The sequence below is a fragment of the Chinchilla lanigera genome, unplaced genomic scaffold (genome assembly GCF_000276665.1).
Source record: "Chinchilla lanigera isolate Chin_1 unplaced genomic scaffold, ChiLan1.0 scaffold00073, whole genome shotgun sequence".
In the NCBI taxonomy this organism is placed as follows: Eukaryota; Metazoa; Chordata; class Mammalia; order Rodentia; family Chinchillidae; genus Chinchilla; species Chinchilla lanigera.
In genome coordinates, this window is record NW_004955474.1 from 7,612,158 (window position 1) to 7,631,266 (window position 19,109).

The 19,109-nt window shown below is 37.4% G+C and overlaps 1 protein-coding gene across 5 annotated transcripts in view; it reads right to left on the minus strand.

Annotated features, from left to right (window-relative positions):
* Phkb (phosphorylase kinase, beta) overlaps nucleotides 1–19,109 on the minus strand; it is a 201,427-nt gene that overhangs the window by 12,501 nt on the left and 169,817 nt on the right. For 3 of the 5 annotated variants that reach the window (XM_005401407.2, XM_013502733.1, XM_013502734.1), the window contains 4 exons: nucleotides 18,420–18,477; nucleotides 17,223–17,313; nucleotides 13,016–13,218; nucleotides 705–839 (listed from right to left, as the gene is read on the minus strand). In XM_005401407.2, coding sequence (XP_005401464.1) covers nucleotides 705–839; nucleotides 13,016–13,218; nucleotides 17,223–17,313; nucleotides 18,420–18,477 — 487 coding nt within the window. Of the gene's footprint in view, nucleotides 1–704; nucleotides 840–13,015; nucleotides 13,219–16,174; nucleotides 16,266–17,222; nucleotides 17,314–18,419; nucleotides 18,478–19,109 lie in introns of all 5 variants that reach the window. The other 2 variants (XM_005401408.2, XM_013502735.1) reach the window with 2 other exon arrangements.

Consider the following 19,109-nt stretch of genomic DNA (forward strand, 5'->3'; position numbering starts at 1 on the left):
AGTTTCTTTTATCTGCAATGGGTCTATTTATCCCTTCACACACCAATAGCACACTGTTTTAAATAAAAAGATTATGTTTTAATGTTTATTATCGCAAATCTTTATGTCTTCTGGTTATGTTTGCATGTGAGTTTTTCCACATTGAAGTTCAATATTAACTCGTGTAACTCCATAAAACAGCTGTTGGAATATTATTACAGCTGTACTCAACAAGGTGCAGTCCACAGTACAGATGCAACCCACAAGGGCTTGTTGTATTCTTATCCTGAGGCTAGCACAAGTTAAGTTTACGAAAGTGCTTGGCCCTGATATTTAGGGAAAAAGTCACAGGCAACATACTCAGCTAATGTTACCACATCCAATCCTTTCTGCCAAAATACGGGGAGGAAATGCTAAATGCTATATATGCATGTTCAAAATGGGAACTAATCAAAGTAGTATGAAGTATTACATCTTGCACAAAATAGTAAAAATGAGGAAATGCTTATGACATCCCACAAAAAAGCATAAATTTCAAATTAATACAAAATTTAAAAGATACACATTTTAATTAACCTGTTTATATTATATTGAGTAACATAGGCCCTGATACTCTGCTGCATTTTATTTCTTATTACTATCTTATTAATTTCATATATCAAGCTAAAAAGTATGATACTTTGTACATTCAGAGGGTCTTGTGAGTAATATAGGGTCCTCATTACCTTCCACTCTGTTGAGGCTGCAGAATATCCAACAGAAGTTGTTTAACTTCACTCGGTGACAACTGATACAAGTCTTTGGATGGCTTGTCTCCACCACGGATCTGTAGTTCATACTCCATAGCATGGATGATCCACCTGAAATAAAACAGAGGGAGCATGAATCAATAACTCTTGAAATAAAATCACTTTGTGCTTCTCTCAGTAATGCCCTTAACAGCGCTGACCCATCCAAAAGGGTATAAAGAAAAGGCCATTTGAATTTCCTGAACCATTGATACAATTACTTCCATCAAGATGTGCGATATGATTAGACTCTTAAAAATGAGGCCTGTGCACGCACAGTTAGGTTGTAAAACACAAAAATAGGCCAAACTACTTAGGTTTTTACTGGGTGAAATTTTACCAATCCACTCTGATAGTATACTGTACATAAACTGCTGCTACTGTGTATTTTCTTAACACTAGACACATGCACAAAATAAATGGGACATAAGTAATGCATTTAAGAAATAGGCTGAGATACGCAATTAGGTAAATATTTCTTTCCTAAGAACAAACAAGCAGTTAGTTTTTAAAAACGAATTCCAATTTCCTTTACTTTGCAGTCATTTTTTTGGGACTGGAAGGAACAGAGAAGTATTTGCCTTTGAAATCTGAGAATGCAATTAGTTATAACTTATAGTACCACATTAGAGAGTATGCTTTGACCACTGTATTTCAGCGAGCTAAAATATTTTATTATTTATGTACATTTTTATTCTCCAACTTGAGAAGTTTTTAAACAGTATTTATGCAGTTTCATCTCATTTCTTTTATGTACTGTTTTCTGTAGAAAGAACTTGAATAAACTAGTTATGAAAACCAAAGGAAACTGCAAGCAATACTGTGCCTTAGGCAACCAGAACTCTGTACTGTAGTAGGAAAAGAGCCTCTCAGCCTCTCCCCTCCCCTCCCTTCCCTTCAGAAGTGGGGCCCAGTGGAAGTCTTCCCGCCATCAGGGTGAAAGAAACAGGGCCAAGGGACAGGGCCCCAGTCCTTCCTCTTTTTCTCTTTTGATTCCCTGGCTGAGGTGAATAGGCTTTGCTCTGCTGCAGTGTGGCCTGGATGTGCTGACTCACAAAAAGCAGAGGAGTCAATTAATCCAGCACAGACTGAACCCCCCGAAACTGTGGGCCAACATACACTACTGCTACATGTGGGCCTGATTTTAGATCCTGATTCAAACATACCACAGTAAGAAGTTATTTGTGGGGCAAATGGAGAAATCTGAATATGAAGTGAGTGTTTGTGATATTAAGGAATTATTACTAATTGTATTGGATATGATAATTATACTGCATTCATAAGAAAATAACATTTTAAAAGAGATATATATACTCACTAAAATACTCAGGAGTAAAAGTCAAAATATCTGGGACTTACTTTATAATATACTCTAACAACAAAAAAGATAAGCTAAGGTGGCACATGTAAATTACTAAGAGAGGCTTATATCCATTTCAGAATGGGTATATGGGAATTTACCAAATATTTCTACTGTTACATATTCAAAATTTTTCACAGTGAAAACCCAGAATAAAACCCTCAGGGATATAGCTCAGTGGCACAAGCACCTGCTTGGCAAGCACAAGGTCCTGAGGTCAATTCCCAGTACCAAAGGAAAAAAAAAAAAAAAGACAGACTTACATATTAAATCTATCACCAACTATGTCCCACGGGCAAGTCATTTTTCCAATAGCAACATATTGCCCATTTAATTTGCTTAATAAAACTATTTTGAGGAACAAGTAAGACAATGTATATAAAAAGGCTTTTGAAATTCTAATGGGTCATAAAAATGTTAGCATAATGGTTCATTATTTTATATTTCTATCAACAATGTAGAAGGTTTCCTTCTTTCCTTGGGGCAAAAACCCAAAATCTAAAGAGCAAAATAAAAGATACTAGGACGTAGGGAAATGGAGCTTTTGCAAAAGGGAAGGGGATCAAGAGCTGGTGGCAGGAGGAGGGTAAGGATGGGAAGAGGATGAAAAAAGAATTCCGATGTGCAGATGGACCAATTCTCCATGGTGAATGTAATCATTATATACCACAAACATGTACTAATAAAAAATAAAAATTGGAAGAAAAATATTAGCAAACTTCTGTTGTATGACTTCTAAGACTCAGAGTAATGTATTATTGAAAATTTGTAATTCAAGGACTGGAGTTTCTTAAGCAAGTGTCACATCCAATTAACTTCAGAAGGCATTCTCTCCTAAGATAAATAACATTTTCATTATTTAAAGGCGTACTTTGCTTTTTTTTAAACTTTTTTTTTTTTTGAGACAGGGTCTTGCTATAGTATGTAGTTCAAGCTGGCCTTGAACTCACTATGTAGTCCAGGCTGGCTTCAAACTCACAGCCATCCTCTTGCCTCAGCCTCCAAGGTACTGGGATTACAAGTGCGTGACACCATGCCAGGCCTAAAAGATTTACTTTATAAAATTCTCTAATAATTTGAGTTATAAAAATTAGACATAGTCTATCACATTTGTCTTCTAAATTTCATAGTACAATATACAAACATACCTGGAGACCTACAAGTTTTCCCTTAGATTTCCTCTATTACAAAGTCTCAGCAGTTTCATGAGCAAATTATAGAAAATACTCTATCCAAGTTACCAAAAAAAGTTGACTTATTTTTTTAACTCACTGAGTGCAAATGAATATAATTATTTGTCATGTTAATTAAAATATATTTACTCATTCAAAAATATTGGCCACACTAACCTTTGTATACCTTAGAATTTTTCAAAAGACTAACAAATATCAAATAGCATTAAACATAAACTGCTAATATAGCTGTCAAAGACTTAGAATACATTACCAAGTAAGTAACACACTTAAAAAAAAAATCAAAGACATTTTACCTATAGTTAGGACTAGCAATGAGAAAAGGCACAGGAAAAGCTGACTTTTACCCTCAGTCCCACGGACAAGGCCACAAAACTTCATTTGGCAATTTCAGCATAAAATCACTTGCACGCCAAAATGGGGAAAGAGAAAAAACATAAAGAAATGGGAAGGTGAAAAGAACAAAGGTTGTCTTTGGACCAGATCTTCAGAAATTTGGTCTTCTTAAAGAAACAGAAACATGCTGTATTGTCAATAAGCAAATGACAAAGTGGCAGATACACACGACTGATCAAATCAACTTCATATGCATCACAATTTGACCTGAGGTCAATGGATCCCTAAGGACACTGGGAACAATTTGGACTAATATTCCTCTACAATCCTGGGAATAAGCTCACCCCTCAAAGAATTCCCTTGTACAGTTACTGTTGTACATAGGAGCACTTTTCTTTCCAATGCATCAGTCAAGGAGTAAAATATACCATAAAGTGCATGCAAATCAGGCACCACTAGAAAACCAGATAGCTGACATTTTCTGAAAGAATGAAATGCCATAGAGAATGGCACTGATCCTTGACTAAAAAAAAAAAATAATCATTTTAATATTATGTTGATTTACTGTTTGCTGTTAATGGATGCCTTTCTGTGCAGGCATTTTACTCGGCCCTATGGTATACATGGTACTGTCAACGACTCCCCATCATTCCTATGTGGAAGCCCTATCCCCAGTGTGATGGTGTTTTGAACTGGGGCCTTTGGGAAGTAATTAGGTATAGATGAGGTCTTGAGGGGGCCCTTACCCTTTTAAGAAGAGATACCAGAGAACACTCTATCATGTGAACACATAGCAAGAACATGGCTGTCTGTGAAGAAGACAGCCCTCATCAGAAACCAAAGTAACTGGCACTGTTGACTTTCCAGTTCTTAAATGTGAAAAAATATAATAGTGTTCTTTAAGCCATCTTATTGAAGATATTCCATGATGGCAGCCCAAGACATACACCATGTAACAGGAGGTGGGAAAGTTCCCAGAACTTTCTGCCTCATTCATATTAACATGGAGAGGGCAACAATCATACGAGGCAAACTGAGCTTCCAGCTTGGGAACTGGAGAACAACTTACTCTACTCTAGATGTAATCATAACCGAATAGAGGGAAGAGAGCTCTACCATCTCACTTTCTTACCTCACATCAAATGCCAAAAGCAAAGACTTTTGAAAAGCATGTCAGAACCATGCCAATGAACTTGGAGCTCTAACTTCGTCCTCTTTATGGCACAAGCAATGGTGCAGTCCGTGTATCTGACACCAACAGCCTTCCGTAAACCTTGAATGTGTGATCCACAGATGCTATTTTGGGCACCAGGGGACAGGATATGTCTAGATCATAATTGCTAACAGAATGTCTTAGCAGTAGGAAAAGCAGAGATGAAAAAGATCTGATAACATACATCCTTAGGGGCTATCTCCCGCCAAAGCCTGACTGACAGACCCGCTGCAGAAAGCAGTTGATTGGTCTTTACAGTAATGGGCCCGTCAGGAACTTGATCTATTTCAACATGAAAGCTGGTGCACAAATCAATAATGAGACAGCAAATCAAATCATTATCAGACTAGAATACCATTCCTGTGAGCAGGTTAATTTTGTTCACAGGAGTATCTGATAGCAATAAAGTTGGAGAAATTACATTGACAGTATTAACCTTGGAAAAAAAGAAACAGGGAGCTTGGTTTAAAAAGCAACTGAGGCAGTAATATAAATGAACAATTTTTAAAATAAATACCTCAAGAAAGGTTAAACCAGAGATTACATATAGTGCGGGAGAATTTGGGGTAAGATGTATGTGATGAAGACTAACATTCTGACCTTTTACTGTTCATTCAATCTGATGAATGTTGGCACTTCAAGAATACTGTATCAAATCTGTCTCAACAACCAATCTACTTAATGATAATCAGCATTAAAAAGAAACAACAGTAAGAAGGCAGATACAAATGCACCTGAGATGCCTTATTGCTCTAAAAAGAAGTAAAATAAAGAATGTGTTCCATAAATACCCTCCCAACCTTTCCTTTAAAATCATGCTATAACAACAACACACAAAGGACTTAGAAGCAGCTATGCATTCAACAATTTATAAAAAATTTGACATGTAAAGACAAGATTGATCAAACCCACCCTTGATTTTTAAATAAGGTTTAGTTTCCAGAAAAGTATTACTTCTATTGAAATACTGACTTTAAAAAATGGCAATAATAAATAATTTTAAACTGTTCTTATACTTTGTTTTGTAAGCCAGTTTTGATCCAGCAACAGCAGGAAGACTTGTATTTCACAAACCTGTGTGTGTGTGTGTGTGTGTGTGTGTGTGTGTGTGTGTCTACTATGATGAAACTCTCCATTTGTCAGTTTCCTTACAATATTTTAAAGAAGTGAAAACCTTGCTGTGTAACCTTGCTTGACGTTTTATAGTATGTTAATATTATGTCTTAAGTATACGGGGCTAACTTAGTCATCCCTTTCTCTTGGTCTCACAATAAATATAAAGGCACAAAAACTCATTTGTTCAAGTTGTTATTTTATCATCTCACAGTCCCCAACTTACAATGGTTTGACTTACAGTTTTGACTTCATGATGGTGTGAAAGTGACCGGGAGTTAGTAAGCACCATACTGCAAATTCTGAATTTTGACATTTTCCTGGGCTAATGATATATGGTCTGTACCTGCTTATGATTCTACATAGTGACAGTGAGCCATAGCTCCCAGTAGCCACCAGATCACCAGGGTAAACAACAGGTACTGTCCAAAGTACTGTGTTACTAAGCTACGGTTTTCTGGAGGTTAGGTGTATTTAAGTACATTTTCGATTTACAAGAGGTTTACGGAGACACAACACACCCCCATCATATACTGAGGAACAAATAAGTTCAACGGTGTGGCCTACATGGAAAATGCTTTAAATAGTATTAATCCTAGATTGGAGAACAAAAGACAAAAAAAATCTAGGGTCCATGGGATAAGTCCAAATCATGTAGAAGACACCATAAAGGCCATAGATTTTAATTAATTATCAATCTTTAAAATGGTTTCTATTTTTCATTAGTACATGTTTGCAGTACATAATGTTTGCATTCTTTGTATGGAGTTGGTATACGTACACAGCACATCTAAAGTCCTGTTTCCATCCTCTTTCCCTCCCCCTTCCCGCCCCTTCCTCCAAATTTAAACCTCTCCACACTTGAGGAAGATCTATGTCTCTACTTCCTATTGTCTTTTATTTTGTTCTGTACTTATAATTTGGGTTTCTCACATAAGAGAAACTATGTGATATTTAACTTGTGTGTCTGATTTATCTCACATAACATTATGTTCTCAGGTGTATCCATTTTCCTACAAATGACTCAAGTTTATCTTAAAGATCGTAAGATTTTAGTAACAAACACTGAAGCCATTTTTCCATAAGAAAGTGGCAGTGATACATATACATAAGTAAAAGCACACACTAAGTACCTTAAGAATGAGGAACAAGAACTCTGGAATCAGGCAGACCTGGGTATAAATCCTAGTCTTTTACTTGCTGGTTTGACTCTGACAGGTCATCCAAGCTCCTGAGTCTCTCTTTATGATAAAAAGAGGGTCCTAATGTCTACTGCCAAGTTGCAGTGATTTAATCAGACAAAACACGTATATATATGTAAAGAATTTTTAGCATCTTGCCTAATATAATACATGTTCACCAAATGATATTTGTAGTTTTAACAGTGGAGCAAGAAAAGGGTGGCAGCTTACTACAGTGATCTTTGGAATATGAAAACCATGCATTATTCATACTTGTACACCCTTAGATCTTTACCAATAACAGTGCTTTGAGAGGTTTCTTTCTCAGTGGAAGACAACCTGTATTATACTCTGATGTGACTAACTGCACCATTCTGTTAATACATAAATAAACAGAAAAAAGTGCTACATCTTGATATATTCTCTCCATGACTAGACTTTCATATTAACAAGAACCTCTTTAATTTGGTCATTTTCTGAAGGAAATGACTTGAATCTTCACTTACACTTGATCCCAGTATTATGTGGCATAAACCAAATGTATGAGCGAAGCTAAAACAATCCTTTACTTCCATCCCTAATGAGCACAGAGACATGCTTTTGTTTTTTCCCTAAATTTTCTATCAAAGCAAACCACCTGACTCTGCTTATATTCTATGTTAACTGTCAAATATTTATGGAGCCTCTGCAAAGAGCTAGGCTGTGATCCAGACAGTATATAATATAACATCTAGTCTCTAACACTTAGCACAAGTAAATTTGTTAAATAAATTACTCCTTATTAAAAATATTAGCTTCCCTTTCAACTGAAAATGTCTGAGTTGTATTCGTCCACTTTTTTTCACTGGGACCAAATACCTGACATAATGAGGTGTGATTACAAAATACAATGAAGGCCTACCCAAAAAAGTTATTACAGTAAAAGACACATTGTCATCAATCTTCGTCAAAGTATTTTTCCTCACTGTGAATAGTTACCCCGTCACCCTTGCCACTTCCCTCTTTCATGAGTATTTTTAGTTCCATTTAGCAGCTGCTTTGATGCCCTGAATTGATTCAAAATGTTTACCTTTCATGCTTATTTTGACTTTGAGGAGGAGCCAGAAGTTGCACAGTGCCAGATGCTGTGAAGAAGGTGGTTGATGATACACCACAATGCCTGCCTTTCTGTTGGATGGCACTTGGTAACAGCATTAATGGCATTTTGATCATACCTTGTAAAGATACTTATGAAAGAGGACTTCCAGAACAGCTTCAGAATGTAGTAAGAGTGACGGGATAAGTACGTTCAAGGCAAGAGGGAGTACTTTTTTGAGGAGGGGGGCGCTAATGGCAATGTGTCTTTTACTTTAATACTTTTAAAAAATTTGAATACACACTGTACTTTTAAAAAGCCCTCTTATACAATTTAAAGGAGGAGAGGTTTCTTTGGCCTATGGTCTGTCTATGGTTGGCTGGCTCCAAGGCAGAAACATCATAATAGAAGGGCATGGTAGAGCAAAAATGCTTTGTTCATGATGGGTGGAAAGCAGAGCAAGTGAACGTGGCAGAAAGAAAGAGGCCAGCAACCAGATCTAGTACCTAAGGTCACACCTCCATGACCCACCCAGACACACCCAGCAGTGTGCTTTACTAATACCCCGGTGGCTCCCAAACCAACCAAACAGACAATTCATGCTGACTGTTACACAGTGATCAAAGCTGACTCTACTCCCTATGAGACTGTATAAGAGGGAAATGTAGAGGGAAATGGGCAGGGATACTATAAATACTCACAATGGAATTCCACTATTCCAGTGAGCCGTAAGACAGTGAATAACTAAGATTTCACAGCACATTTCTTCATGAGTCATTTTTTTCTACTATCATTAGATACTAAGTCACATGCCACTACCTTGACATTTTATTTTGCGTGACACACTGTTTAAAGTGTATAATATTTTTCATGGAAGGAGCTGAACAAAAGTAACATATAGAAAAACAGGAAGGAAATTATTTTTAGAATAAGCTAAACACACATTCCCGGGAAGAGAATAAATCTACACATAGATATGAATTCAAGAAAGGAAATTAGATGGAATTTTCTGTGAAAGGATGTAAATTTGCCTAAAATGCCCAATGAACAATAAAGGTAAAATTATTAGAGACTAAAAGGACAGCATGTAAAAACTTGGAAACCTGTTCTTTAAGACTTTGTTTAAACCTCTTCAAGGACGACTGTCACTTGAAGAGGCCCTCCAATTAGAGCATTTATTACAAAGACTGCTTTGGAAGAATTATAACTTACACTCCTAGTCTAAGAGAAAAGCTTGAGTCCATGACAAGGAATACTTTTATACCCTGTATGAAGATGGAATACCATATTTCTTTTCATGTAGAGTCCATTCACATAGAAGACCCTTTCCTGTAGCTGCACATGTTGTCATCGGGTGGAGCTGAAAACATTACAGCAAACAGACTGAACAAGTCAGGGCATGATTCAAAGCTCTTTGACTGACTTGGAATACCTCTAAATCTTTAAAAAGAAACAACTTAGGGGGATAAAAATGAAGGGCAAGGACTAGGGAGATACAGTAATTTACTTTCCATGGAAGTAAGGAGATACAGGATGGGCAATTCATCTTAAATATACTATTGTTGAAATCAGGCAAAGTTTAAAAATAATAAACTGGAGTAAAATTTTTATGTAATAAAAACATAACTTAGAAAGTAGGAATTTCTTAAAGAAAACAACTGACATAAATTAATGTATATTTTTCAGATATTTTACACACATTTTATATATATAGATGTACAGAATTATAGTTTTTAAATAAAAAAGCATCATAAATTTGCAATTTAAAAAAATTTACCTTGGGCATTTATAAATGCGAGAGAGAGAGAGAGAGAGTTAGTTAGTTTGCAATTTAAAAAAATTTACCTTGGGCATTTATAAATGCTAGTATATAGAACTACTGTCTTAATTTTCTCTCAGTGCTGAGACAAAATACTTGACACCCAAAGGTTTATTTAGCTCACAGTTTGTAGAGGTTTGAGTTTGTAATCGGCTTGCTCCAAGGCAGGGTGGCTTTGGAGAGAACAGCTCATGGCAGACAGAAGGTAGCAAAGTAACAAGAGACACCACAGCTCTTTCTATTCCTTACATCTTATCCAGGCTGCTTTGGGTGTGGAACACTCACACCCTTAATCCTAGTGCCCTTGACCCTTGCACTGCACCATGAATCAATCCCAGGGTCACTACACATCCAGCCACCTCTGAAAAAGCCCCACCTATGACTGCATGAGGCTTTGGGTGGACATCGAAACACAAGCAGTAACAGTATGGTATCATTTATTTAAACACCTTTCTCCTGATAAACATGGGCAATTCCAGTGTGTCATTATTTAAAACACTGCTAAAAATAACACTTTTGTAAAATATGTTCTTTTGTACTTGTGCACCAATGTAAATTCCTCTTGAGGTATGCAGATATTGTGAAATAAGCAATGAGTTCTTACATATAATTATGAAGGAAAAATGAGTAATTATTTTTCGGAAACTGTTTCACATTCACACAGAAAACTAAAACTAAGAAATGAAAGGGAAATTGACCCATCAGTAAATAGAAAAGGAAGAAACTAACAAGAAAGTACGGTAAATAGAAAACAAAATAAAATGTAAAAAACCCTCAAAATATAGAAGAAATGATATAAATATAAAAATATTTCAGTTAAAAGAGAATATGATGCATAAAATTAACACTGTTGACTTTGAATTGTACATTTAAAATGATATATTTTAAGTCTGATATAAGACAATCTTAAACATAAATACAGCATAAGTGCTGACTAGAGATACACATATATACATATGTATATATACATACAAAATTTTACAACCTGACGGTGAAGAGATGGAAGACAATATACCAAGCTGTCTTCTTTATAATGACAGATAAAGAAATCAGGGCAGCGATATTGGACAAAAGTTAATTCCCTTATCTTTAACACAGGTAATGGTAATGTTAATGGTATCAGAATAATGTTTTGAAGAAGTTCTTATCTTTTACAGATACACACTTGTTATGGTTAATATCCAGATGTCACCCAAAGCCTCATGCACTTATAGGTGGAGCTTTTAGGAGATGACTGGATCACGGGGTGTGTGGCCCTCATCACTGGATTAGTCCACTGATGGTTTATAGCTGGGTGTGATGCTGGGAGGTGAAAACTGGTGTGAAGGGTGTCTCTTGGGGGCATGGCCTGGAAGGGTCCCTTGATCTGGCTCTGCTTCCTGCCTGCCATGCCATCAACTGTTTCGTCTCTGTGATGCCTCTCTGCCATGCAGACTATGGACTGAAATGTCTACAAACTGTGAGCCAAAATAAACCTCTTTCTTCAATTTGTGGGTGTTGGGTATTTTGTCCCAGCAACAAGAAAGTAATAAAGGCAACACTGAAGGGTTTGCAGATTAGATAACAGGATGAATATGCCTTAAAAAAATCTAGAGGGGGAGTATAGGTAGGTTGAATAGTAGGTGGGGGTATCAGTGAAATAAGATTGAATATATGATACTATTGGAGCTGGGTGATAGTATAAATCCTGCAGCTTTCTTATACTAGTCTTCATACTTCTGTAGATAAAAAAATATTAAAAATCTGAAAAGCAGTAAGTGACACAAAGAAATATATATTAACAAAAGCAAAGAAGTGATATGGACAAAAACAAATTTTTTGGTACCAGAAATCAAACTCATGACCTTGTGCTTGTCAGGCAGGCACTGTGCCATTGACCTACATTCCCAGCCAAAAAGCAAAGTTTTAAACTGTATAAAAACAGATACATCCACAGGAATAATGAGACTACTATCAGCAATCAAGGATTAAGCAGAAGAGAAAGAATAAGAAAGTATATTGACAAATTATATAGTTAACAAGCCGTATTTCCACTCACTTATACAAATATCTGCACCCAACAAATGGAAAATGTACATTCTTTTCCAACTTTGGAGGACTATCCCCCAAATTGGCATGATTATTCTACAGGCTCACACTCTTATGCGACTTTTTATAATTAGGCCACATTTACATGGTACTTGTAACGTGCTTCATTAGGTAGTCCAGGCTTTCTGACACATACCTCATTTTATGCTCATGTAAAACAGGGAGGCTGCTATAAAAGTAAGGCTCAGGTTTAGCTATTTGTCCAAAGTAGCAAAGAATGATAAATGGCAGTCAGGACCTGAACTCAGTTCTGTTGAATGCCAGAGCCTGGTCAACTTTCCCTATGCCATACTTCCTCACACATTTTTATTTTTTGGCACTGGGGACTGATTCACAGCGACTTGTACATGCTAGGCAAGTGCTCTACCACTGAGCTATACCGCAGCCCCTTCACAACATTCTTGATTAAGACAATTCAAGATCGCCAAAGTCTTTCTTTTAATTACTTCTTCAAACTCATGACTTTTAAAATTAAACACTAGATGTTGGTAGAAAATGGATGCAAAACATGCCTGAAAGGTCCACAGTTTTATCTGTAAATGTTCTCCTGAAACCTTTTACTGACCTAAAGGCTTACCTGTTTTATTTATAGGTATTTTTATAAATATCGTGCTGAGTTTTTTTACATCATGCAGATGTAGACATTCCTGGAGTTCAACTTTACCAGACAGCTTTACTATGTTTAACGTAAGTATGAAGCTTCTTTTAGGCCACTGGCATTATTCCAATGCTGTCTCCATGGCTTGGCACCAGGTGTACTTTCCAAAATACCCACCAGATACCCTCAGCATTGCTTCCCATGGAAAGGGCGAGTCTGTTAAGGAACAGCTTGAATAACTCGCTGTATGCAGATGAAGGTACTTTACTCACCCAATTCGTATTTTCAGCATGCCACTGAATAACTCAGGGTTATTGGAGATGATCCAGCCAATATGTATGACCAGTTCTTGCTGAATGACTGCTTCCCTCTCATCATGGGTATTACACTTATAATAGATGATGTTCTTAATCACTCTTGGAGACAAAGGATTAGAGATAACTTCTTCTTCGTGCCCAAAGGCACCCAGAGTCACCTACAAGTGGCAGAATCTTATTGTAAAAATTTCCTAGCTACTAAAAGATAAAAGAAAAAAATTCAAAGCTCAGGATGACTGGCAGGTAGAAATTGCTCTATACAAGCTAGGGAATTAGGTAGAATAACTGTTCTGCTATTTATTAAAATGGCTTTCAAAGCATAATTCCCATTGGAGTTCATAATGGTTCAGAGTTTGGCCTAAAATATAAGGGCAGGTGAAGGTTTTGGTTAGGGGAGTGAAGGTGAGTCTATATAAGTAACTATCAAAATAAAATTTGGAATGACTTTAGTACCAGAAACTCCCCCGAGAAGCCACAATACATTGAATAGTTTTATTTTATTACACAGTCTACACGACCTAGTATTTGAAAAATATACTTTTTCCTTCTTTTACCATCTCTCAGGAGGAACCTTCTGCTCTATAACACTGTAACTTTTTCAAAGGCAGGTATGAGGTCACCCAGCTCTTGCGTAGCCCTCACTTTCCCTGGCATAACACTAGACTGATCTCTCCCCTGCAGAAAGGAATGAATGAGGCTGCCTCAAGCCTGGGAAAGGAAAAATCACAGAGAGAAATGGCAAAGAAAAGCCAAAGCACAAAGTGCTGTCTTCCGAAGCTGGCAAGGGAATTATCTGGTCTCTCTCTCCTCGCTCCATGGCCTTCTACCTCCCCGGAAGAGTCTGCAGCCCTTGCTTCTCCTATCACTGCTTTTCATCTCTCTTCTATGTACAGTGCACAGTTGTATGAGACAGGGAAATAAAAGCGTATCAAAGGGCACTTGTGTTCAGAGATGAAGGCAAAGAGTAGAATATGGGGTCTTTTACCCCAATTTTTTTTTTTTTTTCCGGTACCAGGAATCCAACTCACGACCCTGTGCTTGCCAGGCAGGCACTGTGCCGCTGAGCTAAATCCCCAGCCCCCATACCCCAATTTTGTAATGCAGTGTAATGGCTACTTTATCGTATGACAGTGGTATCAACCAGTTAGTCCAAGTATGATTACTTTTATTAAAGTGCCACTGTGTAAAGACAAAAACAAACAGGAGGTACATCATTGCCTCGGGAAACAATGATGACTAAGCCACTAGTTCACTCCAGAGAGCACGAGGCAACCTGAAAGTGCTTTGCACAAACAATATTCAGCTCTCAGGGAGGCGTTTCATGGCTGAGTACTCTACTTTGCCCCATTTTCATTTCCTGTTTCTGTAAAGGGTTATAACACAGTCAATGAATGGCCTTGGTGCACCTGGTAATGAATCTGAACTGCGAGCTTCCCGGGCCCACCCAGCTCTGAAGGGGACTATCTCTTTGGGAGATGTGTTGGTCTGAGGGGCAAAGGCCCAGCTGCAGCCTCAGGGCAGGGCAGGGCAGGGCAGGGCAGGGCAGGGCAGGGCAGGGCAGGGCAGGGCAGGCTCAAGGATCCTGGTGTGTGGGAGCAGGGTCTCAGGCTGTAGGGTGCAAGGCCCTGCTAGATACTGTACAGAACAGACAGGTCTGCCCAAACTGGCCCTTCTCCTAGTGTCAGGCGCAGTGACTGCAAAGATCTTCAAAGAATGTTCACATTAAGAATTTTTACATGCAGCTGAATTAACTTTATTTTTAGATACGTGACAGGAACCTAAAATCAAGGAAAAATAACATACTTGATTTTCTCTCATAGCTGGAATGGTCCAAGGAAAAAAAATATGACACTGGGCTGGAGGCAAGGATTCTGGTAAGGAGGGGCCCTATGTGAATTACGTCCTGTACTTTGGTCTACGTTAGCTGACAAATGGGGAGGGAAGGTTTACCTGTTAATGATTTGTAGAACACAGAAGATAATATATATGAAAAGTAACTTTCCCATGGGAGTTTTTATTAGTATAATTATTTTTAATTGCTAGTCAACATTATAGAAAAAATAGCTTATTACTGTAACATTTCAGAAGCTAGATAGCAGGATGAAATAATTTCAATCTTAATTAAGAACACTGAAATGTCAGCCACTGGTTGATGCTATGAAAGAAGGTTAAAGTATTTCATATTATTAAGGCTTATTATATCTCTAGGTTAGCGGTCATGAAAACACAATAAAGCACATATATTCCCCAAAAAAGAGAAAGCAAGCAAACAAGCATGTTTCCTTGTAATCAAAGAATGATTCAGCCAGGTAATTAGAGATTATAGAAAACAAAACAAGAATGAGCAGCCACATCTCACTCCATGCTTCCACATGCAGAGGCTCAATTCAACACATATTTACCAAGTGTCTACTCAAAGCCAGGTCCCGTGGTGGGTACACTGGGACATATGTTGGACAACACAGGCCCTGACCTCAGGTGCTCACAGCCTACCATCCAAATAAACGGGAATCACACGCAGACTGAGACATGTCATGAGCCTGTTACGGGAACCCAGAGGAGAGAGAAACTGCAGCAAACTAGAGTTGGCTTTGTGACAAGAAGGTGACAGAGTCAGCCTTGGTGGGTGGAGAGGAGGTGGGGGAGTGAAGGATTGAGGGAGCAGCACTGGCCATGCAGGCTCTGGCTCTGCATGGACACCAGTGTGTTCGAAGGCACCAGAGGAACTCGGGTGGAGTAGAAGAGGAAATGTGTCCTACGCTACTCACCTGCGTTTGCTCTGCCTGTCCTGTACCTTCCTGGAATACTTTAGTAGGTAGTATTCCAGTTTAGGTATCTGCACTTGCACTGGTCTCAAGTTAACATAGGAGTCAAAAGGTACAGCTCTGAGGTGCAGCAGGAAAAAGAGGACAGCCCACTTAGTAACTGTGCAGCTTTAAGACTGTGTATCTTCTTTGCTTGAGAAAGGAGACTTGTGAAAAAATGCCTGAGCCACTGTTAATCTGTTTATAAAGAGGTCAGTGACAATGAGTTGTGCCACATTTAAAATTAAGGATTCAACCCAAGAACCTTTGCAGTTGTGATCAAATGAGTGTCTGAAAATCAGATACTTACCTGTTTGCCCTGCACTAACACATTAGTAATGGATGGGGCCAGGCTGTCCACTACTTTACTTAAAAGACTTGCTGCACGGCGTACAACCGACCTGGGGGCAAAGAAGAGAGTAGGCCAGATGTTCACAAACCTAAAAGGTGATGAATGAATGGGGTCCTGATTTCAGAACCTTCAAAACATACATGTTTGGGTCTGCATGTGATTATTTGGAGGAAACATTATGCTCAAGACATTGGACCAACAGCTGAGATTTTCCGGCCAGGAGGACCATCCAGAAGTAGGGAGGGATAGTCCCTCACTCTTACCTCTGCCTGCAGGTGGTGTCACAGGTATTGTTGATTCCACTGTCAATTTTAAAAGGAAGAAACGGGAGCCTAACTACTTCTCTGATTGAGGTAAGGAGGGAGAGCAAGGGGAAGAATTAAGAGAATGCTGATTTGCATTAGCAAATTCATTATTAAGTCTGTAACTGGTGATGTGACCTATTCTTACAACCACTTTAAATCATGTTTCTTTTGGTAGCTAGATAACCAAATCCCTGGATTAGAGGACTCAGAACTGAATTTTAGAAAGTGCTATAATGAAATACCAGCACTTTTTTCCTTGATAAAGCTAGAATTGAGGGAAGGAATTCACACTGCTATTTTTACATTCCTGAAAAAGTCTTAGAATATAAGGAGAACAGATTTTTTTTTAAAAGGCAGCATAGGACATTTTCCCCTCGGAAGTAAAAATTCACATGGAACATTTAAATGTGAAAAATAAAATTAAAATGTAAGTTTGAAACTTGCTGTGATTTTTAAAATTATACTTCAGGATATACACTGAAACTGGCCTATAAACAGCATGTATATTTCTTAATTTCAACACAAATAGAAAAGTAGAAAATTAAGCCAATAACTAATAAAGTTAGTGAAACAAACACTTCCTGCTTTTAAAAAAGCTTTTACCCACACACTATAAGACTGAAAGACGTACTTAACCCTCAGAGTGCAAGAAAGCCCACACATTTCAAGCAGCTCGGGTTTCCACATTCTGTGCATGTTACCTGTTTCCCATGTACCAGAAAAGTAGTAATGTGTGGGGCTATAGAGGAAGAAAATTTCTGGGTAAACGCAGCCCCGTAGCGTACCGCCAACCTGGGTGTGTCAGTGGAAAGCCATAAAAGGGAAAATAGAACAAATAAAACTTCCAGGAGCTTGTTGTTTTAGACAAAACAGCAATCTAAATATTTGGTAGTTAATGGTTTATCTAAGATGTGTGTATAATAACAAAAAGCAAGAGCAAGTTTACTCAGCTAAAAATAAGATGAGAGACCACATTTGAAACTTGCTAGATAAAAAGAAACATGTATTGGCTTGAATGCCTGCATGACTGTACTGAGAATTGAGAGTAAAAATTTAAGAAATGACAGGATTATTCCATTATTTCTTCTGGGTAGGAATGGAATGTTTACTATAAAAAATAGAGGTGAAGTATTAAGAGACTGTTTTTTCTAGTCCTCTGATTTTAGAGATCAGAAACCTGAGGCTCATTGATTTTAAGGGAGTTTCTTGTGACACTGCTTGAGACTTCTTAAAAAATTAAGTAATAACTAACCACTTGAAAAAATTATACACGTGTACTGTTACTTTAGATTCTTCTAATAAAATTGCTAAAGTTATATCACAATGCAGAAGGCCCTACTTTCCTCATTATGAATTTAAACAACATTGTTTAAATTTACATATACACATATTTATTATCATTTTTTTAGTCCCTAGGAAGAGCATTTTTATGTAGAAAAAACAGTTATTTTTCATGAAGCAGTTATAATCACTGGGGTTCACCAAACAAGTGACGAGAGAACTACCTTTTAAGTAGAGTATTTTTGGTTATCATAAAATGAGCCATTGGCCTCTTTCATCAAGGCCTTCTATGGTAACAGAACAGGTTTTCTAAATACAAAGAATGTGCAGCACTTGTTGGGATGGAGGAGGCAGAGCAGGGAAGAGTCACTGGGAATCATCCCCATGAACACTCGCCTGGTTCATTCCTTATGGAGGTCTGTATTCCTAGTTTTTTCCTTTAGTACCTTGGCACAGCCATGCTAAGTGGAATATAGGCACATCCTAAGGAAGTGAACAGTCTTGGTGCCATAAAAATAAAAATTAGGAAGAATAATCATCTTCAAGACTGGTCCACTGTTTTTAGGATACTGAATATGACAACATAAAAATAAAATGACAAGGACACTAATACAAACCAAAGTTTTTTGCTGCCAGCTCTTCTATAGACTCTCTCAATGTGATCAGAAACGGTACCTAGACATTGGACAATAGGAGTCTTTATTGAAGAAAGCTTTTACTTAAATGCATAACATTTATTCCCCTTTAAAAATCACTTATGAACTTTCATTTTGTTCCTCTAGAGTTAACACCCCAATCCATTAACGTTTTGAACCATCTGACAATTTTAATATGTAACCCAAATAAATAGAATGTGAATGTCCCTAGCATTTGTTACTATTTAGTCTGAGTATATATGATCTTGTTCTTTATTCCTTGAAATCCAACTGTTTTCTTAATACATAATATAAACTTTAAACAAATGCAAATGTTACTTTAATTTACTGCAGACAATAGAAAAATAGTATAGTAAAATAAGTACATAAAATTGAACAAATACTGTAAATTCTAAATATAGTAACTCTTCATTTATTTGTCTAATGAAAAGTTTACTGCAGCCCCATTATATGTATGGGGCTATTACCATCCCCACATACTCAAGCGTTTACAACACACCATAAGGCTTTTCTACTCTCTGCAATGTACATGTGGTCTGGCCTCACATCTGGTTTTCACAGTACATTAATACTATAACAGGGCACAGCACCAAAAAGGAAATGCAGGTAAAGAACAAGATCTTTAACCTTTTGTTTTGACCTTATTTTTAT